Source organism: Ambystoma mexicanum, chromosome 10 (genome assembly GCF_040938575.1).
Source record: "Ambystoma mexicanum isolate Mex_15411 chromosome 10, UKY_AmexF1_1, whole genome shotgun sequence".
Lineage (NCBI taxonomy): Eukaryota > Metazoa > Chordata > Amphibia > Caudata > Ambystomatidae > Ambystoma > Ambystoma mexicanum.
Window position 1 is genome coordinate 792,045,033 of NC_090932.1, and position 27,158 is coordinate 792,072,190.

General features: G+C 51.2%; 1 protein-coding gene across 1 annotated transcript in view; it reads left to right on the top strand.

The window, feature by feature from the left end:
* The window catches only part of GFM1 (G elongation factor mitochondrial 1), a 572,440-nt gene that overhangs the window by 96,955 nt on the left and 448,327 nt on the right, over positions 1–27,158 (top strand). Inside the window, exon 5 of the mRNA XM_069618451.1 lies at positions 15,161–15,277. Within this exon, the coding sequence (XP_069474552.1) occupies positions 15,161–15,277 (117 nt within the window). The remainder of the gene's footprint in view (positions 1–15,160; positions 15,278–27,158) is intronic.

Below are 27,158 nucleotides of genomic sequence, written 5' to 3' on the forward strand. Positions count from 1 at the left end.
ATTTATTGCTTGCAACTATTGTTAGGATTATTATCCTTTCCAAATGATGGACCAGAGTTTAACACTAACAATCCCAGTATTATTGTATCACAAAAGTGCCACAAATCGATTACATTCCAGATGTGCCAAATTATATTTGAGTAGGGAGACAGGGTACTAATGGGTGGCCTAATGATTATCGCTCATCCGTCAAGAACTAGGCTAATATCGCCCATCCCATTTCACCTGGATTAATCTTTGTCTGAGGTCAGGATTCAAGCCAATCCATCTAGGGGTGAAAAGCTTGTAACACTCTGTCAATTAATGGTGTGCTGTTTCTGCCCCCTTTTCCTTCTGAACCTGGTTGGTTGCTTACTATGATGGAATAAGCCAAATGGATAAAAATCCAGCTTGGTTGTTCTATCCCTGCATTCATTTTATATGCAAAATATGTCTTTGCCCCACCTACCAATTCACCAAAATCCTTATTGCCACTTTTTTTTCTCAGCAAGGAAGACTAAGCCTCCTGTCTGGACACCCACCTTTATTCCTTTGTCCCAAATAATTAGGCACTTAACTTAGTTACACGCATGCTCGCTAAACTTTAGTTCCTCCCTCAGACCACTTACTTTTCATTTGACTGCTCTCTACGCAACACCACTCCCTCTACAAATTACTTCTGCTTGTCTTCAAATTCATGCATTGGCTCTTTCAACACACACCCCAGTCTTATTCAATCTCTCGCTTCTCTCCACTTTCCGTACGCCCATCTGCGCTCTGAAGCACTGCAAGTCAGTCCATTTCCTGCTCATGCTTCACTGCCTCCTTCTTCCATTACTTTGACTTCATTGACACACCACTGGTATCCCCTAACCTATGATAGTCTTAAAATAGCCACTGTACTGCCCTTGAAAATGCACATTCTAACCAGGGAGGGCATCCTAAAATGGACTGTGACTTCATCCCTCCTCCCATATGTCCAAGCTTGCCCTCTACTTTACATAATTATAAATGTAATTTACATATTGTCAGTGGTTGTTGTCCAAGTCCATGTTCCCCTTTTTTGTCTTCCCTCTCCAACACCTGGCTCCTATTATGTTCACTAATATCTGTGATTGTAAACACCACCAAATGGGCAATATGCTTGACTATCTGAGGAGCAAGAGGCTCTGATGGGGCACAAGAGAGGTTATCCTTCATCGGTGGATCTGTGATCGATTTTGAATCATTTTTAGGTTTCATTTCCCAGATGCAGTACATTTTATATGGTATTTTATAACATATAGTTGTATCTGCTATGGATCATGAAATGTTTCTCAAAAAGACTATTGACTGACTGATATACCTTTGCTACATTTACATTTCATTCGAACTTGGACATATTTTTACACCGTTTCTAGGCATTATTTACTTTTAAGAAGCAACCTAATGTCCAGAACCCTGCTTCAGTCTGTTTTTGGAGCGTTGAACGTTTGAACGTTTTCCATTAACTCTGCAGTGGTTCTTTGCTAATGCCAATGAGCATGGCTTTCTTCCAGCCTTTTGCTTGAATTTTCTTGTGCTAGAGTTCTGTGAAGAAGACTTGAATCTCGAGCTATCACTTTTACGAGGTCTGTGACAATTCCCAGGAACTTGTCACTTCTCAGAGGGGAGCCTTTTCTGTGAGGTTAAGGGAGGTGAGACCGCTACGCAACTTTCCCCCTAAGGGTGGCTGTAAGCTGGACCTCGTAGGAAAAAAAGACTCCCCTCTTGAGGACAAGGACGCCTCTTCCATCAAGGAACTCCCTAAATCACTCTATGAAGAACCATTGAAACCATCAAGGCATCAGGAGAAACATCCTCCACAAGCCAATGTTTGTAATGTCACACCAACTCACCATCAGACAAACAAACATACTGAGATTAAGGACTATAGTTCTATGCTGGGGAGGGATCAGTAATTCCCCTTAAGAACAGATGAAGAACCAACGTATGTTGTTGGTGGATCCTAGGAGGTACAAAGCGGGCAAGAGCGAAAGACTAGAGAGCCACATGGGTCCTCGGCTGAAAGGACGTCGGCAACCACGAGGCAGAAGAAACACAGAAGGCAAAGAGCCAAACTGTGTATGCCCAAGAATAACAATTGAGGCGGTGGCGTGACCCTGAAGAGATGGTATGACTGGTCCTCAAACAACACAGAGACTGCACTGGAAAGGCTCAGCAGAGTCATGCACTAGAGCCGGAAGAGAGAAGACCAGCCAGGGGCACACAAGATATTAGAGGCAGGCCAATAACCGGTGATGCCAATCCAACAGAATGGAGGTAAGTGGAGCAGCGGAAGATCCGGGAGAGGAACACAGCAGGAAAAGCCTCAGGAGACTAATCATACTCGTCCCAGTGGTTGTAAATATCTCAAGGAGGGTGAAGGACAGTTCATTATGTCTAAGGAGTGGTTGAAGTGTGCTCTAAAGACAGAAAGCCATCTAGACGCTGCAAGAATCCCAAAGGGATGAAGGTCAGGTCCCTATTGTGAGAAACCAAGGAACTGCATTGAAAGCATTAACGGGGAAGTAGAAAAGATAGAAACATCCCCTAGAAGAGGTAAAGGATTTGATTTGCATGGTTACCAACAACTATTTAAAAATAATACTATTAAAGCTGGAAGAAGCTGGTCTACGAGAAGGGAGTCATTCTCCTAGACCCTTTCTTTTGATATTTAATTAATGGTAGGGTTAGAATAGGATAGATTTTGGACAGAGGACGGATCATTACTTTGGACTGCCTTACTAACGAGGCCCATAGTTAGTTTTGTGTTAGGCAGGGCAAATCTTTGTGATAGTGACAGATAGGCATTTTTCTTATTTTAATGAAAAGAATTGTAAGACTGCTATCATTTGGTCCGCCTCTTTGTTCTGACCTACCATATATGGTGTCAGCAGTGGGATCGTGCCCAACCGACAAATGTTTAGGGGTCCTGTGAGTGTATGGATAGGTCCTAATGCCACTTACCCCCTATAGGTACCCTAGGCATAAAGCCTAGCTTGAAAAGATTAAGCCCAAATATTTGAACTCCAACTCCATTTAAATTCTGTGTACCTGACGAGTACGAGAAGGGTAGTGGGTATGAGGAAACAGTAAGAGTATAAGATCCAGGGGAGAGAATAAGTTGGCCATCCACATACAAAATGAATCCTATCGAAACGATGTTAGGGTGGTTGGTGGATCATCAGATCCAAGCTGAGCAACTTTTTCAGGAAGGGTTGGAGAGGCTGTGGACTAACCACGTCACCAGCTACTGCATAGGGTATTAGTAACTTTTAAGGAAGGGGAGGATCTGGGATTTCTTATTTTCCTTTTGAAAGGTTAACTCGCCAATTTGGGTGGGATTAAAATCTTAAAACCTGCTATTTGGCTCCATTCTTAAAAGGGTAACTCCAAGCTTCCTATCAGACCCTTAATACCCAAGGTGTCGCAGCTTTTGACGAGATTAAGAAAGGCCTTTTGGAGAGAGTGGGATAGAGAACATTTTTATACACAACAAGTTTGAAATATCCATTTGGTCCCAATGAGATGCCCTTAGAGTTGGGTGCTCAAACTCAAAACCCCCTTTCTCAGTGGCTTAGGAAGAAGACTCTATCCAGATATTGGAGCTCTTGACCTTAGAACAGTTCACTCATGCCTTACCCCCTTTATCACAACGGCCTATATTGCAGCAACATTTGATATAGCCAGCCAAACATTCCAATCTCTTGCAGAGGCCACCAAACAATCCAGACCCTTGTATAAGGCAAAAGAAAGCAATCAAAACCCCAATTAAAGTTTTTTTTTTTTTTTTTTTTAAATATATTTATTGTTTTTTCAAAATACAATACAACCAGCATCATCAACATAGTAATCGGTTATGTGTCAATAGTAACTCCCCCCCTTCCCTCCCCCCCTAATGCAAACCCAGACCGGGACGTTGGGCAGTCTACTGTTTGTGCTAAGGTGAGCCTGGGCTGTCCAGGTCTTCGCCTGAGGAGCTGTCCTCTTTAGGACGGAACAGAGCTGCTGTAAGGGCTATCCATTGTAAAAGGTCCTCAGAGTCGCCAATTTTTTGTTGTCGGTGCGCCAGCTCCCAGGCCCCGGTTTCGGCCACAGTCCATCTACGGAGGTCTTCCCACCATGTTATGAGTCTAGGGGCGCTGGTGCGCTTCCAGGCCATGGCGATACGCCTTTTTGCCAGAATGTACATTAAATCCTTGAGTCTGTTAAGGGGCTTGTTCTTTTTGCCTCGCGGGTATGAGCCCAATAAGCAGGCCCTGGGGGACTGCACGTCCAGCGTTATGTCCTCTTCTGCTACCCTAGCTTGAATTTGGGACCAGAAGGTCTGTATGGCCGGGCAGGCCCAGAACATGTGGGTCAGTGAGGCTGCGGGTTCTTGGCACTTGGGGCACGTTGCTACACCGGTGCCGCTGAATCTTGAGATGACAGCTGGGGTAAGGTAGGCTCTGTGGATGATATAGAATTGAATGAGCTGGAATCGGGCATTCCTGGAAACTCTTTTGTGGTATTGTGTTATTGTTTCCCATTCTGTGTCTCCAAACTGCGTGTTTAGTTCAGATTCCCATTTGCCTTTACATTTGAGTTCGTTATGTGTGGTGTTGTCAATTAGGATCTCATAGAGCCTCGAGGTTTCGTGCCCTCCTTCTGCGATGCTCAGCAAGTTTTCGATGGCCTCGTGCCCAGCGCAGAGGGATTCTGCATCTGGCCATCGCTTCTTGAGCTTTTCCAACACCGCCCCGTGTAGGAGGAACTGACCCAGCGGGACCCCTGTCAACTCGTGCAGCTCAGGAAATGTGTGGATGCCCTGGTATTCCACCAGGTCACCCAGGGTGGCGACACCGGAGGGTTCCCATGTGTTCCGGATCGCCTTTCGGTCCTCTGGTCTGTTGGACATGATGGCAGCTATTGGTATTTGTGGGGTGTAAGGGTCGGTCAGCTTGACCGATTTGCAGGCCCGATTCCAGATCTGGGTGCCCAGGCGGATTAGGTGTGTATTATGCGTTTTTGGCGCTGGTTTGATCCAGAGAAGGTCCCTGAGCAACCAGGGTGCGCCTGGGGGCTGTAAGAGGCGTGTGTCCGTTGAGGCGTCGTCAGCCATCCACTGAATCACATGCTTGAGCTGGGCTGCTATATAGTAGAGCTTAAAGTTGGGGATTTTTTGGCCTCCTTTGTCGTACGGTCTCTGTGTTATGTCTAGGGCGACTCTGTGCCTTCCTTCCTGCCATAGAAGTTTCCTACAAAGTTTATTCAGGTCTCTGAAGAAATGTTGCAGGATATTGTAAGGTACATTGGTGAAGAAGTGTAGAAGGCGCGGGAGTGCCACCATTTTAAGGAGTCCCACCCTACCAGACATCGAGCGGGGCAGTTTGCACCAGAAGTCAATTGATTTAGCCAGGCCTTCCTTTGCCCTAACGGTGTTTAGTGCGTGTTGGGCTACGGGGTCGCGGTGGATCATGACACCCAGGTATTTGAATGTGGTGGGTTCCAATTTGAGGGCTAGTGGGGGGAGGTGTTCTTTCTCAGTCTCGCTAAGGGCATCCAGGGGGAATAGGCAAGACTTGCTGTGATTGATCTGGATCCCGGTGCATCTGTGGAACCCATCTAGGGTTTCAAGAATGTAGGGGAGGATGTGTTCGGGATCTTTTAGGTAGAGGAGCATGTCGTCCGCGTACATGGAAACGAGGTGGTTCACTCCATTTATCATTATACCCCCGTCTCCGTACTCCTGCCTGAGGTATGCCGCCACTGGTTCGATCGCTAAGATGTAGAGCAAAGGGGATAGGGGGCACCCTTGCCGGGTGCCTCTGGCCAGGCTCCATTTTCCTGAAAAGGTGTTATTGGTTCGCACTCTGGCGGTGGGATTGGTGTAGACGAGTTTGACCCAATTCATGAAAGCCGGACCGATCCCCATCTTGGATAGGGCGGCGTAGAGCCATTTCCATCGGACCGAATCAAAGGCCTTAGAGGCGTCGAGGGACACAACAGCGTATTTGCCGGGTATGCTGTTTGTGCTGTGTATGACGTGATGCAGCCTGCGCAGGTTCTCTGAGATGGAACGGCCCTGCACATAACCCGTTTGGTCCTGGTGTATGAGGTGTGGGATGGCTGCCTGAAGCCTTCTGGCCAGTAGTGCTGTAAGGATTTTGTTATCTACGTTTAGCATGGACAAGGGACGATACGAGCCGCAGTCAGTGCTATCTTTGTCGGATTTAAGTAAAGGGATGATGGTGGCTTCAGCCATGGAGTCGGGGAGGTGGCCTTTTTCGTACGCCTCGTTGTATACTTTGGACAATAGGGGGGCTAGTATGTCCTCGTAGGCTTTATAAAATTCACCTGGGAGGCCATCTGGTCCCGGCGTTTTCCCGGAGGGCAGTGACCTGATGGTGGCCGCGACCTCGTCTGGGGTGACAGGGCCTCCGAGGGGGTCTGCCAGGTGGTCTGCCAGACAAGGGAGCCTGATGATGTCCAGGACATCTTCAATTGCGGAGTCTGGGGGCGGGGCGGGATCGGAATAGAGGGTTTGATAATATTCCTTGTACGCTGCATTGATCCCCACTTGCGTGTGGAGGGTCAGGCCATCTATGTTACGGATAGAGCAGATGGGGTGCCTGGGGGTTTCCTGCTTGTGAAGCCACGCGAGTAGTTTCCCGGGTTTATCGCCTAGGGCGTGGTTCCTTTCAGTGTATTTGGTGTAGCTTAGTTTCCCCAGTGTCTCCCAGTGTGTCAGGCATGTCTGTTTGAGTTCCATCAATTTGTGCGTATGGGCAGGGTCAGGGGATGGTGTTGCTTCGAGGGCTTGTAGTTCGGCTTCGGTGTGCGCTAGTTGGGACGTGACGAGTTTTAGGGCCCCTCCAGCGGCGGCTATCATTTCCCTTCTTGTCACCACTTTATAGGCTTCCCATGCTGTACTTATGTGTTGGACACTATCAATGTTGGTTTGCCAGTATTGTGTAGTGCCCTCTCTGATTTGTTCATTAAAGGCTTTGTCTAGTAGCGCTTCGCTTCTTAATTTCCATGTTGGGATGGGAGGTCTAGGGGCTGTGATCGCCCATGAGGTCATCAGGGGGTAGTGGTCCGATAGCACTCTGGCCAGGTACTGCGTGTCCTCAAATCTGGCCGCATGCTCTTCACTAACGAACAAACAGTCTATTCTGGTGTGAACCTTATGTGGGGGGGAGTAGAAGGAGTAGCCTCTGGTTTCGGGGTTTTGTGCTCTCCACAGGTCTTTCAGGGCGTATTGCTGCGTGAGGGCGTTCAGTATTCTGGTGGGTGGGGAAGGGTCACCATGCTTGCTATCCGATCTGTCTATGCGAGGGTCTAAGGTGCAGTTGTTATCGCCTCCCCATATTGTTATGCATTCGTTACTCTGGGACAGCCGGGTGTACAGCGAGCGAAAGAAGACATTTGCATCATGATTCGGGGCGTAGGTGCAGATCAGGCGCATATCACGCCCTTCTATGGTGCCCTGTACCAGGGCCATTCTGCCTTCATTGTCCGTTTTGGTGTGGGTCAGCGAGACGGGGACGGAAGGAGCAATCCATATCAAGACTCCTCTGGAGTATGTGGAGTACGAGGAGCCCACCAGGGTGCCTCTCCAGACTTTGGCTAGCGCTGCTAGCTTGGGGGCGCTTAGGTGGGTCTCCTGGAGGAGGGCGATTCCGACTCTGTGGCGTTTCATGTAGGCGTGGATGCGGCGCTGTTTGATGTAGCTATTTAGTCCCCTGACGTTCCAGGACATGACTCTGATCTTCTCAGCTATAGTCTGGATGTGGTCGTGGGGCTGTGGACAGTCTGAGGTTGAGGTATTGGCCAATCTTGGTCAGCCTGGTGGCGATTCCGTTGCGCGTGGTCCCGGTCTGGCGTGTGGAGAGCTTAAACTGTAATCCCAACTTGGGGGTCCCCCCATGAACAATAACGTCTAACTTAACTTTAAACACAACACGTCTAGCGAGGTTACCCTTGCTCTGACTTTCCCGTTTCTGCCCCATCGGACCTGGGTCTTCCAGAGCCCTACGGGCGGGTGAACTCACCCAAACTAGCCTGGGGGTAGGGGAGGGGTTGCCTCCGGGGGTGTTATCAAGAGGTACGCCGTGTCCGGCGCCGCTCCAGTACCATCAGTGTCACCGCCATTGCTGGCGTGTTGCTGTGTGATTGATGGGTGCTGTCCATGAGAAGTGAGGAAGGGACCCTCGCTGCGGGCGGCTAGGGTCTGCGTTGCTTCAGCTCGATGTCTGGGATCTGTTCTCTGTCCATCCATTCGCAGGCCTCTCCGGGGGTGTCAAATAAGTGTGCCTTGTTGTTGCGCAGTACTTTCAGTCTAGCCGGGTAGAGGAGTAAATAGCGCAGGCCTGCGTTCTTGAGTCTAGTTTTGGTGTGGTGGAACTGGGCCCTACTCCTTTGAACCTGTAGGGTGTAGTCGGGGTATATTGCGATCTTTGCTGCGTCCCTCTGTATAGAGCCACCCATTCTGGAGAAGGCCAAGATGGTTTCCCTGTCCTTGTAGTTGAGGACTTTGGCTATTATAGGTCTGGGTGGGTTCCCCGGAGGGGGCCGCCTGGCTAGGGAGCGGTGGGCTCTTTCTATGGTGAAGCCCTGTGACAGTTTTCCGGCTCCAATTTCGTGTATGAGGAGGTCCTCGATGTAATTAGTGGGGTCGTTGCCCTCGATGCCCTCGGGCAGGCCGATGATTCTAATGTTATTTCTGCGGGTCCGTCCTTCGGCCTCATCAGTCCTGTCTTCCAGGTTCTTCACCTTTCGCGCCAAAATGTCCACTTCCTTTAAAAGCTGTGTTTTGGACTCGGTGTTGTCTCGAACTTGGATCTCGAGGGCGTCCGTTCTGTTGGCGATGGAGCGCACATCCTGCCGCAGTAAGTTCAGGTCAATGGCGACCACGTCTATTTTGTTCTCCATGGTCTTTTGAAGAGTCATTATGGCCTCTAGTAGCTGGGAGTTGGCCGGCTCGGGCGTCTCGGCGCCTCCCCAGGGGCGGGAGCCGCCTCGGGCCCAGTCGCTCCGGTGGCCGCGAAGGACTCCATAGTGGTTTGGCGGTGTTTGCTTCGGGCGCCCTTGGTGGTCATGTCCCCGCCGCGAGGCCCCTCAGTCGTCGGCAGGCACTGTGCGGTCTGTAGCCTCTGGTTGTACTGATGGTCCGCTGTCGTGCGAGGGATACCCGGAGTGCGTAGTCCTGTGCGTGTCGTCGGAGTCGGTACTGCCGGCTGGTGTGGGTGGAAGCTTTCGCGTTCCGAGGGGCCTGTCTCCCGGTGTTCGTGCGCTGGTTGTCCCCGGGCCTTGCTCAGGGTGCCAATGGGTTGTGGGTCGTCGGCCCGCCGGGCAATGCCAGCGGAGTGTGGGCGCCTCAGCTGCTGGGCAGGGTGGCTGGGTGCAGATCGGCTTCCAGGCCCCTGCCTCGGGTCTAGTGGGGGTGTAGTAAAGGCCGCGCCAGGCGCTCCCCCCCTCCGACTCCTTACCGCTTTCCTTCGTGGTTGCGGGAGTGCGGATCTCAGCGGGGGTCGCCGCTGCCGCCCCGGTCCGATTTACTCCGAGGCATTTCCGACTCCCCCTCCGACGGCCTGGGGCTCGGGCGTGCAAGTCCCGGCCCCGCGGGTGCAGGCGCCCTCTTCGGATCTCCGTTGGTCGGGCGCCCAGGTCCTGAGCGAGCTCCTTCGAGATCGGTCGCAGCGCTCCGCTTACAGCGAAGGGCCGGGACTCACAATGGCCGCCATTTTCTGTGCCCGCATGGCGTTCTTTTCTTTTCGACGTTGCGGGCCAACGGAGGGACGCAGGGCTTCCAAACTTCGACAGCTGGCGGATCAGGCTCTATCACGGCTTGTGCGCTGTTTTCAGATGTTTGTAGTCGTATAAAGCAGTAGTTGGCGGCGGATCGTTAAACGTATCGTGCGGAGCTGCACCAAACACGTCTCTCCTACATGGCGGTTAGCCACGCCCCCCAACCCCAATTAAAGTTATGACTGGGGTTTCTGTAGACAAGGAGGATGTAGTGAAGAGTAAGATGGACCCTCCTTATGTTTCAGCGTGTTTCCTCTGTGGAGAGAAGGACACCTAGAATGAGGTTGTCTAAGAAATAAGAAAGAACCTCCTATGGAAGCAGGGTGAATGTCAGTTGAACCCTGGCCGGAGGAAGAGACGGAACAAGAGGAAGAGGCTGAGGCCACTGAACGCTATTTCTTTGACAGCAGTCCCTTTTTAAAGCCCATGAAACAGTCTTAGTTAATGGGGTGACAGCCGAGCATTGATTGAATCTGGAAGTAAACAAATGGCAGTACGCTTTGACCTAGTACTTCCTAAAGATCTAAGGGGAAGACAACAAGTAAAGATTACATGTGTTCATGGGGATGCAGAGATAGACTATAGAATACCCCTCACCCTGAAAGTAAGAGAACAATCTTTGGGGATTAACTCTGCTGTAGTCCTGGGTCTTCCCAAGAAAGTTATCATAGCAACAGATTACCCTGACTTTAACAATTTACTTGTAAACTCCAGCCCTCCTCGACCCAAATACTCTCCACTTGATACTTGGGAAAGGGATTTAGAAGCCCCAGACTATCCAGTATGAGTTTGGGAAGACAATAAAGAAACCATACAAATTTCTGTGATGAATCCGATGGTGTTATCACTACTTTCCCTGGAGCTGCTTCTTCCCATGTGGCCAGGGGACTGCAGCCGCTACCTGATCCTGACTCTGGGGGTGGCTATATGAGGGAGGATCACTTGGGGTGGGCAACTCCCAGGAGAGTCTCACTGCATCATCAGATGAGATATGGTAATCCCCTTTTCTTTTTCAGGGTGCCCCTTCCATTCCTCATGCCTTAATGGCATGCTCTTATAGTTTTCCTCATTCACCCTAAAACCTACCAAAGACACTATGAAGATCACGAAAGGTTGGATATACACACCATACCGTGGTTGTTGCGAGCGCACATTGGCATTTAAACAGGGAAATCAGCAGATGTGCAGAGCCTGCTCAGGGAACGCCTGCCTGCTCTGTGCTGACCGACAGACTGCCAGGCGTAAGCGAGGTCCCTTGAGCCAATCGACTCATGAAAGGAACCGAGAGAGGAACACTGCAGAAACCGGTAATCCGCGTGAACGCCAGAGTGGGAGGGGCAGCTTCCTGGTGTTCAGCTATACCGCAGAGGAACAAAAACAAAGAGGTGATAGCTGGAAGGTTTAGAATGAATCTATGCCACATCCCTGCTGCACAAGATCACAAGCATCCCTAAACATGTTTCACCCTTGTTGGGGCTCATCAGTGAGGAGTAGCTTTGGTCTCTAGGCCTAGCAGGCACGGGACCCACGTCTGGGCATACCCGTCCCACTCGGGTGACAAAGCAAAAACAAAGAGGTGATGGCTGGAAGGTTTAGAATGAATCTTAACCACTGGCATTGCTCTGGGCAACCCTCCAGACCACCGTTCTTCGCCTGCCAAGCCATTACAGAAGGGGAAAGACCATATGCAAATCAGGCTTGGCCCCACCCCAAAAGGGGCAGTCCAGCCCGAACTGCTAGGCCACATCCCTTCTGCACAAGACCACAAGCATCCCCAAACATGTTTCACCCTTGTTGGGGCTCATTAGAGGAGCGTCTGCACTACTGGAGCCCAGGGGAACGCGTAGCAAACGAGCGAGAGCCGTGAGGAGAACGGGAACCACAAGGCATAGGGGGTGAACCCAAAAGGGGTAAGCAGGACGTGGACAGGCTGCTGCACTTTCACCATGGGAAGATCCATTCCATGCTACAGTAACCTGTTGAGTCCACCCAAGGGAAGAGGGGACACCGGGGCATACTGATCATGGTACCAAAAGGAAACTGAAGTAAATGATATGAATGAGACAGAACGAAGGGTACCATATGTCTTAAAGAAACAGAACAATATAATAATCAGAGACTGTCAAGTATATAAGAACGGGTGTTTTGCAAGTGAAGAAAAGCCCTGCCAGGGGAGTATATCGGGCATTTCAAGTTGCAAGTGTATGAGAACAAGTATATGAGAATAAGTGGTTTGAATACAAATATAGCCCTGGCAAGAGAGTCTACCAGGCAAGATCAAGCTGGACAATATATGAAATAAGATTACATGAGAAAATCCTCAAAATGATATAAAGAGAAAGTCAAGGAGTGTGAGTGAAGCATAGCCAGGAGTGGAAGAAGCCTGGCAGGAGAGTACACCAGGCATCCCACTAAGATTCAGACTGTCAAACCAGTTACTTTGTATGCTAATTCTGTTGATTCAAGGAACTGCTATTGAGTGAAGAGAAATCCAGGGGAAGGCAACATTTGTGTTGGAATTAAAAAAAAAATCTTCTTTTGAACATTTCAGCACTTTTCAAGGCAAGAGACATTTCCCTTTCACTTTAAAGTTGTTTTTAGAATGTGAGGGTCAGAATAGTACTTTGAACACAGGACTGGTTGTTTCAGACATTCTGACAAAGGTCCGACCCATTTGTTTTGTGTCTATAGGAATAATATCTCTAGAGCAGGGTTAGAGAGGCATTTTCCAAACACATTTTTGTTTTATAATAGTCTATTGCCAAAATCATGAACCCATTTTGTCCGACTCCTCACACTTCCCTCCAGGATATGATAAGATGCATACCACCAGACTGTGAGGAAGGCAGCCGGGAAAGGATATGTGACGATTTACGGGATCTCGTCACTTCTTCCCAGAGGGGAGCCCTTTTCTGTTAGGCTACCAAGGTGAGCCCGCTATGCAACATTCGCCCGAGGGTTGGCGGTAAGCGGGACCTCTCGGGAAGAGACTTTCCTCTTAGGGACAAGGACTCCCGTTCCGTCAGGGCACTCCCAACACCCCTCAATGAAGAACTATTCAAACCATCGAGGCTTCAGGAGAAACATCCTCCTCAAGCCATTGATTGTTATGGTAATTTCACACCAACTCACTATCAGACAAACAAACATACTGTGAAGAAGAGCATACCAGAAATAAAGATTACCCAGTGTTGACAGCCAACCATACTGGGACTAAGAAGATTGAGCGACTGAGGAAGTGCGCTCATGAGATAGGACTATGGTTCTACGCTTGGGAGGGACCGGTACTTCCCCATAAAAACAGAAGAACAACGTATGTTGTTGGTGGAACCCAGTAGGTTCAAAGCTGGCGAAAGACCAGAGTGCCACGGGACGTCCTCGGCCAAGAGGACGACGGCAGTCAAGAGGCAGAAGAAATCCATAGAGGGCAGAGAGCCAAACTGTATATGCCCAAGAACGAGAATCGAGGCAGTGGCGTGACTCTGATGAGGTGGACCGACAGGTCCTTAAACAATGCCGAGAACGCAACTGGAAAGGCTCAGCAGTGCTACACACTGGAACCAGAAGAGAGTGCTCCAAAACAAGGGGCAGCCCGACCCCCTCAGGAAGAACCGGTGACGGCAATCAAACAAAGTAGAGGTAACTGGAGCGGTGGGAGATCCGGGAGGGGAACATGTCAGGAAGAGCCGCAGGAGACTAATCATAGTTACGCAAGTGGTTGTGAATACCTTCAAGTAAGTGAAGAATATACGAGGACTCCTCATACTCATCCCAGTTGTTCTTCATACCTTTAAGAAAGTGAAGAATATAAGGGAACTCATCCTACTCGCCCCAGTGGGTGTCAATACCTTACAGAAAGTGAACAGCACAAAGGGACTCATCGTACTCATTCCAGTGGGTGTGAAAACCTCAAGAATGGTGAAGGAATGCTCATTAAGTCTAAGGAGTGGTTGAAGTGTGATTCAAAGATAGAAAGCCATCTAGAGATACTGCAAGTATCCACAAGTGATAAAGGTAAAGTCCCTATTGTGAGAAACCAAGGAACTATATTGAAATGATTAAAGGGGAAGCAGAAAAGGTGGAAAAATCCCCTAGAAGAATTAAAGGAATTGATTCACATGGTTACCAATAACTATTTGAAAATAGACCATTAAGGCTGGAAAAAGCATGTCCAGAAGGGAGTCATTCTCCTGGACCCTTTCTTTTCTTTTGATATGTAATTAATGGCAGGGTTAGCTTAGGATAGCTTTTGGGCGGATCATTAGTTTGGGCTACCTTACGGATGACAAATACCATAGTTAGTTTTGTGTTAGGTAGGGCAAATCTTTGTGATAGGGACAGGTAGGCCTTTTTCTTATTTTTTTAATAAAAAGAATTGTAAAAGGGCCACCATTTGGTCCACCTCCTTCTTCTGAGCTACCATAGGTCCCAAATGCCTTGTTTCAGAGGAACTTTCAGAAGACCCTGCCCTTTTTCCATATTTTATCAGAGAAGGGTGGTTGGAACTCCATTCCTCGAGTTATCGTTGTTTATGCAATGCCACCATGTATTCCCAGTACTCCTTTCCCTGAAATAACACAGAGCTTCAATGGGATTCAGGAGCTTCTTCCTTTGTGCTCATGCCTGTTCTTAGGATAGGAGCTGCCAAATCCTTACTTAATAGGACAGGCTCTTTTAACTGTTGCTCTTTCGGGATGGAATCGCCAGGCATTGCCACTTTCATTTTTTGCCAGATCTCCTAGTTGCTTTGGTCTCTTTCCTGAAACTATCACCATATGTAGTATTGAAAATAAAAAGTTAAGACTTGCCATAGGCTATGGTGTTTTTTTTTTCTCCATTCTATCCAACTAGTACTTGAAGTCTCAGAGGATCTGTATATGTACCGACCTATTTTCCAGGTAAAAGCAAAATATGCTATGACGGTGAAAAAATAGGTTTTACCGGCCATTGCTCATCTGAAACGCACACTGTTTTTCTGGGCAAATTAGTGAAGCGATTTTCTCTTTTCCTCCCCTGCATTCTTTGGAAGGAATAATGATTTGAGGACAATGGGAAATAAGAAAATAGAAGTATGGGAACCTAAACAAAGATTATCATTACCGATCCTATGTTCCGCCTTTAAATCTGAAAGAAAATCCATCCGCAATTATAGGTAAAAAAAAAATTTGTTCTAAGGTGTATTTCGACAGGCTTGTGCTTCTCAATGCTTGTGGAGCATGCAGCATTGTATGCAACCATCTGGTTTATTTTAATAAATAATGCACCTTAGGATAACACTTTGAACTTGTAATATGCATCCACTTTGAGTCAAAGACTAATGCAGTATCCTCTCTTAGTTAATATATATGATATTTGTATTCTTTCTTTCTAGAGCCAAATTAAATCAAAATGCAGCATTTGTTCAGATACCCATTGGACTGGAGAACAACCTTAAAGGAGTTATAGATCTTCTTGAGGAACGTGCCATATACTTTGATGGTCAGTTTGGGTAAGTGGCAAGTTTGTATATATATTTATGATATGATATGGTATTTATAACACGCCTGTACACAACTGTTTCTAGGCGCCACAAGACAAGGAAGGGGAGACAGAAGGAAGACAGGATAAACAATCTTACTAGGCTTTGTGTCATGATCGTGCAAGTGCAACAACAAAAGTGCAGGGGAAAAGGGGCAGGGGGAAGTGCAGCGGAGAGGGGAACTTAGTGCTGTCAGGGCAATATGGCTCTGAGTAAGTGCAGCCTGGGCAGTGCGGCACTGGGTAAGTGCTTGGAAGGCATGAGGCAGTAGGCTATTACAGTTACAGCCCCTAAGTGCTCAGAGGCAGTGCAGGAGAATGGTCATGGAGGGGCATGGTACCCTGTGTGACTGAGGGTACCTGCCTGCCAGTCTGGGCAGGTAGACAGGAAGGTTGGCGAGGGAGAGAGAAGGCAGAGGAGAAAAGGAAGGTCTTGAGCAGCTTCCGGAACTTCAGGTGGTCCGACTCAGGTTTGAGAGGGGCAGGGAGGCCGTTCCAGAAGGAGGTGACTGCAGAGGAAAGAGATCTACCCCCGCTCTCAGCTTGGAGAAGGGTCTGACCCTCATAGAGTTTGAGGTAGCTGAGCGAAGAGCTCTAGAAGGAAGGTCATTAGGCAGAGAGAGTGGGATATAGTGCAGACCTCGGCCCCAGAAGGCATTGTGGACAATGCAAAGGGTCTTGAACTTGATCCTTGCAGCCACCGGGAGGCAGTGCAGAGAATTCAGGGCTTGAGAGATGCGGTCCCTGGGCTTCAGGCCAAGTCTTTCAGTCCTGTTCTGGAGGGCAAGGGTAGAGGGCCCAACAAGGGCAGAGAGAGTGTTAGAGGGAAAGCGGGCGCAGGGGTCCCAGTGAGAAGAATCTCAGTCTTACTGGCGTTGAGACAGAGATTGTGGGAAGCGCACCATTCCTGGATAGCGGATAGACAGGAATGAGCGAGGAAGGAGCGGAGGCTGAGGGAAGCCTGAAAGAGAGCTATGTGTCATCCGCACAACACGAAGTTTGAGGAGAAGGTGGAAATCAGGTGGGCCAAAGGGGCCAAGTAGACATTGAAGAGCCAGGGTGAGAGGAAGGAGGTCAGCCAAGCCAAGAGCCTGATCCGTGTTTCCCAGGTTCTCGCAGAGTTGATTAATCAGGGTGGCATAATTGACCCTATCAGTGGCAGAGGAAAGGCCACGGAGGATGAGGACAGTGGGAGAGCTGGAGTCAAGGTTAGAGAGCAGATCTTCACAGGTGTTCAGAAGAGCACTTTCCGTGCCTCTGCCTGCTCTAAAGCCAGACTGATGGTCATGGAGACAACCAACTGATTTGTTGTGGAGGGTTAGCTGGGAGATGGCCAGCTTTTCCAGGAGTTTGCCCAGGAAAGGAGTGATGGGTGCACACGGGAGTGCTTGAGGAGAGAGCGGAAATATCCAGTGGAGAAAGAGTGATTGCAGATATCGTCCAAGGCTGGAGTGGGGGAAGAATTATGGTCCTTGATAGTTCTGGAGGAGCAGGGGAGTACCTGTTTGCAAAACACTTTCATAGATCAGACTTGCCTAGAAACATCCTCAGCTGTTATCGGAGAGACCGAGGAAAGAATGAGAGGAGGGGAGAGGTGGCCAAAGGGGGCCTGAGGGAGGTGGAGAGAGAGGAAGAGGAAAGCGAGGATCAGATGTCCTGGGTTTTAGTGGGCAAGTGAGAAGCTGGGGGCGTACAGAGGGCCTGCAAAAGTACAGGAGAGGTAGAGACTGCAGTTGGGTTGGCCAGATCCTTGCAGATTTTGAAAAGTTTGGCCATGCTGTTAGAGGCCTCAGAGACGCAGGCCTGAATGTGGACCCTCTTTTTGGAGAAGATGGGAGAGTCTGTATTGCCTTTGGAACAGGCGGTAGGCCAGTTTGTCAGGGGATGGCCCGAAGTGCTCCACTTCCGCTGGGCTGATCTGCACTTGCGTTTCAGAGTGGCCAGGTCAGAGTCATATCAAGAGTTGCACTTGGAGGCAGGCATCAGACAGATCCTCATGACAGGGGCAAGGATGTCCAGAGTGTTGGAGATAGAAAGGTGCAGGTTGGAGAGGGCTGTACAAGAGTGGGATACAGCCGCCGAAGTAGGAGGTGCTGAGAAAGTGGAGGCAAAGGCGGTGCTGCCACTTGCTTCATGGGCCGAATGACCGAGAAGGAAGGTGGCAGTACTGGGGTGGGCTTTGCTTGGGGGACAGGAAGCTTCAGGTGGGAGGAGAGCAGAAAGTGGTTAGTCCAAGAGAGATTAGTAGTGAGAGGGTTAGAGAGAGGGATGGCTGAGGAGATGAAAACATCTAAGTTGTGTCCGGCAGTGTGTGTCAGGCTAGAGGGTAGAATGGAAAGGGAGAGAGAATCGCAAAGGTTGCGGAAGAGCCCAGAGGCGCGGTCAGAGGCATCCAGGTATAATATGATATTTTATTTCTATTGCGCTCGTACACAAGTGTTTTAGAGCGCGACAAGGCAAGGGAGGGGAAACAGGGGAGAACAAAACAGCGATCTTACTAGGCCCAGTGACATTGAGAACGCGCTAGTGCATGGGAGAGGGGGGGGGAAGTGCATGGAAGGGGGGATGAGTGGAAAGTGCAAAGCAGAGGAGAAACAGATAAATAACAATAAATAAATAATAGAGGCAACAAACAGTGGTAGTGCAGCCAGCAATTTGCAAGTGCTAGGTTTAAGGCAGCAGACAGGGTAGGTCTGATAAGTGCAGGAAGAAAAAGGGGGGGCTGTATGGGTACAGATACAGACCCCAGTGCAAGGGGTGGCCCAGAGGCAGTGCAGGAGGGTGGCAGGGTGAGCAGGTACCTGGGCCCGAAGGACAGAGGGTGGCCAGGTGCACGGTGCCAAGAGAGAACAGATCAGCAGGGGAGAGGGGGAGCAAAGGCAGAAGAAAAGAGGAAGGTCTTGAGGTGCTTCCGGAACCGGAGATGGTTCTCCAAGTTTTAGAGTGGCAGGGAGGCTGTTCCAAAGGGAGGCCCCAGCCGAAGACAGAGATCAACCCCCAGCAGGTGGATGTTGAGACCTCAGAGGAGGTGAAGTTGAGAGGAAGAGGCAAGAAGGGAAGAGGTGAGGCCTGCCCATTTTGAGAGAAAGAGTGTGACCTGGCCAGGTGGCCTGTAGATGGTGGCCACAGAGAGAGGCCAGGAGAGATGGAGAGCCTGCAAACCAGGCATTCAATGGAGGAATAGGCCTGTGTGGGAATGACAGATGCAGGGACACATTCAGGAAAGATCAGGGCCACTCCACCTCTGGGCCGATTGGTTTTGGGCTCTGAGAGGATCTTTTAGCCTTCAGAGAGTAGTGTGTCAAAACTCGTGACAGAGCTGGCCGTGAACCATGCCTTGGTGACAGCGAGGACATCAAGGTCTTCGAGGAGGTGGCAGATCTCTGAGGAATGTTTGACAGCAGAGCAAGAGTTGAGACGAGCTACGTGGAGCAGGTTGCCACTTTTAAAAAGACTAATTGGGCAGGGGACATGCGTGAGGTACACCCAGCCGAAGTGGAAGAGGGGCTCAAGAGTGGGCAGAGGTGGTAGTGGAGGTGGCATATTAGTCAGAGAGGCGGAAGAGGCGGAGGAAGGAGGTGAACTGTGGAGATGGAGGGGAGGTAGAAGGAGTAACAGGAGAAGTGAGGAAGTTGATAAGATGCGAGAGATGCCTATCAAGGAGGAGGAGATTGGGCTGAGAGCACTGAACCATGATGATACCATTTTGATGGACATTAATGATGGCTATGGAGGAGTGGAAGGAGGCCAAGAGGACCTCCCATCAGGTGCCGCCATTAATGGAACAGGAGGAGAAAGGAGAGAGCACACAGACCATATGAGGGGTCTGGAGAGGGAACGACAAAGAGGATGTCGGTTAGAATCTGTCTGCCACGCATCCATTCGAAATGCCCCCGGTGATGGCGCGCCTTGAACGCACCTGGCAGGCGCGCCCGAAAGCCAGGGCGATGCGGCACACAACCAGCTAAATTGCATCACCCTACGACGTCTGGAACTCAGGATGCACCGAGTCTGAATCGGAGCCGGGTACAGCGGTAGCCAAAATGGCAGACGCCTCCAGGCTACGAAGCTAACGGCAGCCGGGTGCACTGCAGCGCAGCAGGACCCCAAACGAGGAGAGCGGGGAAGCCGCTCCCGAATGGAGGTGAGCATCAGCCGCTGTAACCTCGCACGAGGAGCCCCCCCGCACCAACTCGCCTGAGGCGGTCGGTCCCCAGCAGGCGGTGAACCCAATCCAGCCCCTACACGTCCATAAGGAGCCTGCAGGCTTGGACAGACCTGGGGTGCCCCCGAGCCCGGCGGGCAGGAGCACCACAAGCCCCCGACGCAGCACGGCTTGGAAGCCAGCACCGCCGGTGGTGGCAGCAACTAGCAACAGCACGGTTTGCGGCCTCGCGGGCCTGCAACACCCAGCTACGGTGCGGCCCGGGGACCAGCAACAACGCTCCGGAGTACACGCCATGCAGCAGGAGGCGAGAGGGGGCAGCCGGCAGCAAACGGATCAGACCCGGACACAGCAACTCGGGAAGGCACAGCGCAGTGAAGGTGAGAGCGGCCCTGAGCCCCCGCCGTCCCCCCTTAGACTGAAACAAAGCCATAACCCCCTCATAGAACTCCCTCCTCAGGGGGAGAAGAAGAGACTGTCCAGCTGAGCGCAAAAGGGGCGCTGGGGGCCCCCATCATGATAGTAACCACACCAGAGCTGCGACCCACCACGAGCACACCCAACCCCCGTGAGCAAGGAACTCTGCATGATAGATCATTGAGGGAGAGGGGCTGTTGCCGGGACAAAGCCACCAACACCTGGTCAATAAATCACCAAGCCCTCGCACTGACACCCACTGCCGGCCCAAAAGCCAGGCAGAATACGGGCAGGCGCCGGAGCCACCCACCAGCACAAGCGGCTTGAGTCTCCCCACAGCGTTGCCCCCCACCTCAACGGGTTTATGGGACTTTGCAGACCAGATCGCTGAGGGAGAGGGGCTGTCGCCAGGACAAAGCCAGACAGCGGGGGGGGGGAACCCTCCCACGCAAGCGGTCCACGCCTTCACACTCTGAGGCGACAGGCATCATCAGCTAACCCCAGGTCTCAGAGCGGCCTATCGCCTTCAAACCCCAAGTCGCACCTCACAGCCAGACCTGGGAACCGAGTTAGTGAGCCACCTTGTCAACAAAATTCCCAGAGGGTACCCTACTTCAACAACCGCACACAGCACCCGCCGTGCAGCCAGGAGTAAGTCATCCTGGCCGTCCTCCAGAGAAACCACTGGTGCGGGCCTATGCACCCCGCACCCGGACAACCCCCGAGGGGCAGGCCCTGCCCAACCCTCTCCCGGGGTGTGCCTGGAGTCACCAACCCACATACCCACAGACAGGTCACAGCTCCCCGACATGCTGGAATGACAGAGAGTCCGGGAAGCTAATTAGTTACAGAGCTCTTCGTCCCTAGGACTGGAACTGTAAGTCCGGCTCCCCAACCTCCGTGACCTCAGCACACCGCACCCCAGCCTGAGACTCCGACCTAAACTCATCATGTCTAAAAAACGAACCAAGCAAGCAGACATTGCAGCTCTCCTATCCACCCCTGCACCAGATAGGCCCAGGAGGGGGGGACCGCCTGGACCAAGGGGAAACTAATGCTGAAAATACGCACACAGAGCCACTCCGGGAGGCCTTGACCCATGGGGTCACGAAATCGGACCTCCAGGATCTCCTAGCAGCATTAAAGAGTTCCAGAAGGGCACCGAGGAGGTAAAGAGTACCATCACAGTACTGGAGGCGAGAGTGGGGGAACTGGAAACGAGAACAACAGAGGCGGAAACCATCCTGTGCAAGCAGAGCTACAAAATTGAGAAGGGGGCGGAGAGGCTGACTGCGCTAGAAGCCCGTTGCGAGGCACTCGAACTTAAGCAGGACGACTCGGAGAACTGCTCCCGCCCCAACAACATACTCCTGTGAGGGATCCCCATATCCATTCCGGAGGCGGACCTCGAACATTACGTGAGCGACCTCTTCAGCTTCATAATAACCCTGCCGGACGACTCTACCCTGGTGCTTGACAGGGTCCACAGAACTAGAGTTAAACCCAACTCCTCAGCCCCGCCGGACATCCTACTTCAAAGTCAAGGAAGAAATTGTGCGGGAGTCCAGGAGCTCCCCGCGAATACTGTTCAGAGACGCCTCTATTTCCCTATACCAAGATCTTTCCTCCATCACACTCCTGAAAAGGAAAGCACTGAAACCAGTCACGGAATGGCCGAGGGAAAAGGGTGTATCGCACCACTGGGGCTTCCCTACAGCCCTGATTTTCCCCTGGAACAGGAGCATCTGCCACATACGCAAAATACACGAGGCGGAAAGACTGTTGAACCCGACCACAGGGGAAGGAAACAACAAGAGCGCGCCCTCAGACCAAGACTAAGAAGACCTGCAGGACTCTAACTGATCCTGGTTGCGATTGGAGAGGCACTGTCGGAGAATCAGGGGACCCCCACCCAAAAGCAAATGCCCGAGCAACAATGGCTAAAGCGGGGTGGCACCGACGCTCAGGACCCCCGGAGCCAACAAGCATGCTATGCATCGAACCTTTGAAGTAAGACAACACTTCAACCTTACACACAGCTTTTATCGCCACGCAACAGAGGCCTGAGGGTCTCGCCTACAGAGGATCGCTTTGGCCCAGCCGGAGCCCCCGTTGGTCGAAGGCTGGCCCAGTTGACCAAGTTTTGTATTCGTAGGGTGGGGAAGAGGGGTGGACGATGATGGGGACACAAACTACCAACACAGGACCCAGCGCAACCGACAGCCGCCTGCACAGGCCGGTGGCAAGTGGAACACAACGTCACCCATCAGCTGCAACCCAACCATTTCAAAATGGGGTCACCCATAAAAAACCTAACCATGATCACCTGGAACGTCCAGGGCCTTAACTGCCCTAGGAAGCGGAAGTCCGTGGAACACCGCCTTACCCAGCTAGAGGCGGATGTAGTTTTCCTACAAGAAACCCACCTTCTGGCCGCATACGAACAGTGAGTCAGATACCAAAGATTTCCTAAAAGATATTTTGCATCCTCCGGCCAGAAGAGAGGAGGGGTGGCAATCCTGCTCAGCCAATCAGCAGCGCTGACAAAGGTCACAGCCAAGCGGGACCTCGAGGGTAGGTTCCTAATGATCAAGGGCCTCCTGGTTGAACTCCCAATAACCATCGTAGCAATTTACTGCCCAAACGACGCCCAGGAGCGCTTTCTACGTAGGATTCTCCCAGTAATATCGTCTTTTGCCGAAGGCAAACGGCTGATCGGGGGGCGACTTCAATCTCACCCTGGATCCAACAATCGACAAAACCTTACCGCCCACTGGTACAGATTTCTCGAAGGCATTGGGGCTTGCGGAATTCCTAAGAGAGACGGAAACGATTGACGCCTGGAGGCTGGCGAACGACAAAGCCCGCGACTACACCTTCTTCTCACATGTCCACAGGGTCTTTCCAGAATAGACCTCCTACTTGTCTCAAGCGCGCTGTTCCCCCGCATCGTGGACATCCACATCGGCCTAAGAGTAATCTCCGACCATGCCCCAGTCATGGCATAGCTCCAGACGAAGGGCCTACCAACACCGCGACATAGGGCCTGGAAGCTGCAGGACTACCTCCTCAAGGACATAGCAGACAGCCAGGAATTGTTGGAAGCTCTGACTAACTATTTCACAAAGAATGTGGGCAAGGGACCCACGGAGGCTATGGTGTCGGATGCCATGAAGCCAGTGATTCAAGGGGTCGCCATGAACTGCTCAGCCGCACAGGCGCAGACACCAGCTCAAATTAGAGGAACTGGAAACAGAGGTGACGCAGAAAGAAGCAAACCACAAATGACGCCAATCGACAAGGTCATGGAATGAACTACGCAAAGCTAAAGTAGTCCTGGAAACGCACCTGGCAGACCGAACAGCCCGAGCTTTGACGTACACGAAGCAGTGTTACTATTTGAATAGCAATAAAGCCAACCGCCTACTCGTGCACAAGCTTAAGAAAGTTCACACCAGAAACAACATTGCAGTCCTACAGGACTAAGATGGGATACCTCGCTGCTCGGACCGCGAAAAGCTGACCATCATGACCGAGCACCATAGGAAGGTAATGACACGAAAGCCCACAGAAGCAGTAGCACACGCCGCCTATCTGCGAACGATTCCAAGGCTGCCCCGCCATTCGCAGATCGACACCCTGGAAGACCCTATATCTCCGGAGGAGGTATCAGAAGTGATCCGCTCCATGAAGAACACGGCACCTGGCCGAGATGGTCTGTCTGCACCATTCTACAAGAAATATAACTATATCATGGCCCCCCCACCTAGCCTCACTCTTCAACACCTTCCTGGAAACTGGCTCCACCACCCCCTCCATAGAGGAATCAGTCACGGTCCTGATCCCGAAACTCAGAGCAAACCTAGAACTCTGCGCATCATACCGCCCCATCACTCTGATGAACGTGGGCTCCAAAATCTTCTCGAAGCTACTGGCACGCAGGCTCACCAAGCTCCTCCCGGTTCTCATCCACCTGGACCAAACAGGCTTCATCCCCGGACGTAACACCTTGGACAACATCAGGCGCACCTTAGATATCATTGAGACAGCCAATAGAACTGGAGGAGAATTAGTGGTAGCCTCACTCGGCGCACACAAGGTGTTCGACATGCTGGACTGGGGTTATATGAGGGAAACGCTGCGCCATTACGGAGTAGGCCGAAATTCCTGAAATGCACGGTGAAAAACTACCAGCACCCCACTACAACCCTAGGAATCAACTGCGCCATGTCCCCCAGAATCGAAATCACTAAGGGCATGCGCCAGGGCTGCCCCCCTGCCGCCTCTCATCTTTGCCCTGTCGATGGAACCGTTCGCCTCCAGAATCCGACAGAGCCCGGTAATCCAGGGTCTTAAGTTCAAGAGCAACACCTATAAAGCAGCCCTATATGCGGACGACGTGCTGCTGACACTAACACAGCCAAGCATATCTCTAACAGCGCTATGGGAAGAGCTGAGCAGCTTGAAAGCAGCCTCCGGGTTCTCGATCAACCTCACGAAGTCCGTAGCACTGGGCATTAACATTCTGAAAACAATGCTGGATTCCCTATCGGCCTGCCTCCCAATCCCATGGGCTAGATCCCATCTTAACTACCTAGGCGTCCGCCTACCGAAGCTAGCCGAATGCACCTACAAACTAAACCTCCCGCCCCCGCTGAAGGACTTGCAGATGGACATGGCTCGCTGGCAAGATCAAGACATATCCTGGTTAGGGAGGATCACGGCACTTAAAATGAACTTGGCCCCCAGACTGCCATACAGAAACTACAAGCAAATATGCTAAATTTTTTTTGGGGGGGCAAGAAGCCCCGGGTGGCGAGGAAAGTTTTACTCAGGAGCCCCGGGGCCAGAGGCCTGGGAGTCCCCGAAGTCGAAAGGTACTGCTTAGCCACCCAGCTCTCAGCAGCATTTTCGTGGCAACCGGGCACCAACAAACCCCACTGGTTACAGCTGGAGGAGGACTGGAGCCAACACCCACTGGGATCCCTCCCACACATCACATGGCCTAAGCATCCCCCAAACGCTGGGCCCCTCTCGACTACCAGGAACACGGTAAGCAGCTGGAAGCAGGCGGCAAGGAGGTGGAACTGCAGGGGCACAGTGGGCCCACTCTCTCCAGTCTGGGAGAACCCGGACTTCACCCCAGGTCAAGCGCAAAACGCCTTGGCAGGCAGCCTGAAACACGTAGCGGACTTCTACGAAGGGGACTCCCCACTCACCTTCGAGGACTGCAAGTGGAAATTCCAGGTGCCGGAAGGCGAGAGGTTTCGCTACACCCAACTCCGACATTGGCTGTCACACGACTCAATGAGGACACATGGGCACAGAGAACTCACAACGCTGGAGCGCACACTAACGGCAACCCCACCCAGGGGGAAGATCTCGACCCTGTACAGGCTGCTGGACAGGGTAGACCCCGAATCCAAGGAGCCCTACATGAAACGGTGGGAGAGGGATCTGGGCCGAGAACTAGACCGGACCAGCTGGGAGCGCATCTGGGCGAGAACCCACAAGAGCTCCAAGTGTGTGACAAATAAAGAGGGTGCCATCAAGGTTTGCTATAGGTGCTACATTACTCCGGAAATCCTTCACAAATGCAACCTTGCCATCCCGCCACACTGTTGGAGGGGCTGTGCGGACACAGGAACGCTGTTCCACCTCTTATGGTCGTGCCCGAAAGCAGAGATGTTCTGGAGAGAGGTCTTGGAGCAGATCTGACAGATCACAGGCCTATCGATACCTTAGGACCCGGGGATTGTTTTACTGGGAGATACGGGGGAAGGACAGTTCCCGATGACAGACAATCTGGCAGACCTCTGCACGCACCTACTGACTGCAGCCAAGATCTCAGTTGCCAAGCTGTGGAAACTTCAGGAGGGCCCAGCGATCCCTTTGTGGTGGGTAAAAGTTGGGACATTGCTGCAGCTGAGAAAATCACTGCTGTCCGCCTGGGCAACCAAAACAAGTTCCACAGCACCTGGGACCCATTTCTGGACTTTGTGGAGAGATTCACAGGAGTGGCCAGACAGCCCCCATCTCTCAGTTGGCTGACGAAAATGGACTGACAGTCTAGTGACCCCCCCAATCTGTGCACACGGTGGTCCAAAACCATTGCAATCACTGAACTTGATCCCTGTAACTTTGACCCAAGAATGCTGCGACCCCTCTCCCGGACCACCCCGAAGTACTCCCCTCCCCCCACAACCTCTTTCCTTTTCCTTCTTCTCCCTGTTCTTGTTTACCTCAGTAGAGGTCATGTTGCCATGTTTCACTGTAACAGCATGTCATAAAGAATAATGAAGCTTTTGTTGTTTACAAATGCAAATAAAAAGTCATATTGAAAAAAAATAATCTGTCTGGGGGAAGCGCTGGTGTAGGTATCAGCGATGTGCAGGCCTGGGTTGGAGACCAGGATATTGTTCTTGAACCCCAGACTTAGTGAGAGGGTTCACACAGTAGGAGGCACACCAGAAGCACAAGTGGGTAACACACCACAAGGGACCGCAGCAAACAACATGGATGGAAGACGGGGGGGGGGGGGTGGACAACAGAGATTGTCAGCGAAAGGGGGATGTGGGCACAGTGGTACCAGCAGTAATCAACAGTGACCAACAGTTGTCAGCATGGTACCCTAGAGAGTGGGGAGAGAGCCTAGTCAAAAAAGCGAAACCCAACAATAATCAACAGTAGAAGGAACACACCACTTAACAGAGTGGAGGAACAACAGCGTCAGAAAATGATAGAGGCCCATAATTAAAGTTTGGCTAACCGCGGGAGGGGAGACACTAATGGATGCACAGAGACAAAGCAAGTTAAGACAGGCGCTTAAGTTTAAGTACGTGCAAGGCCAAACACCCAGATTCTACTTTCCTAGAAGGATGGAAGAAACCAAGTTTTTAAACACAATAGCAATACAAAAACACCCAGAATTGACTTTCCTAGAGGGGTCAAGTTCCATGGTTGGTTACGACAGTTTGCCTAATTCAAGATATGGATAACACAACTGTGATGTACAGCAGATTGCCAGAATTACCTGGAAGCAATAAGAGGGGAGGAACAGTTAAATAGGGAGCAGTGATGGCTGTTCCCCCTGGCCACACCTTCTTACTTTGTCAATCGCTGCTGGTTGATGGCTACGCTGCCTGCTCCCATGGTGAACACCGGAAAACACCCTCTGGAGTTGCAACTGCAGGAGCTGCCCTTTTCCTCCGGGCCCCTAGCCGCAGGGGTTGCACGGGCAGAGGGCAGCCCTGTGATCCTGACGTAAATG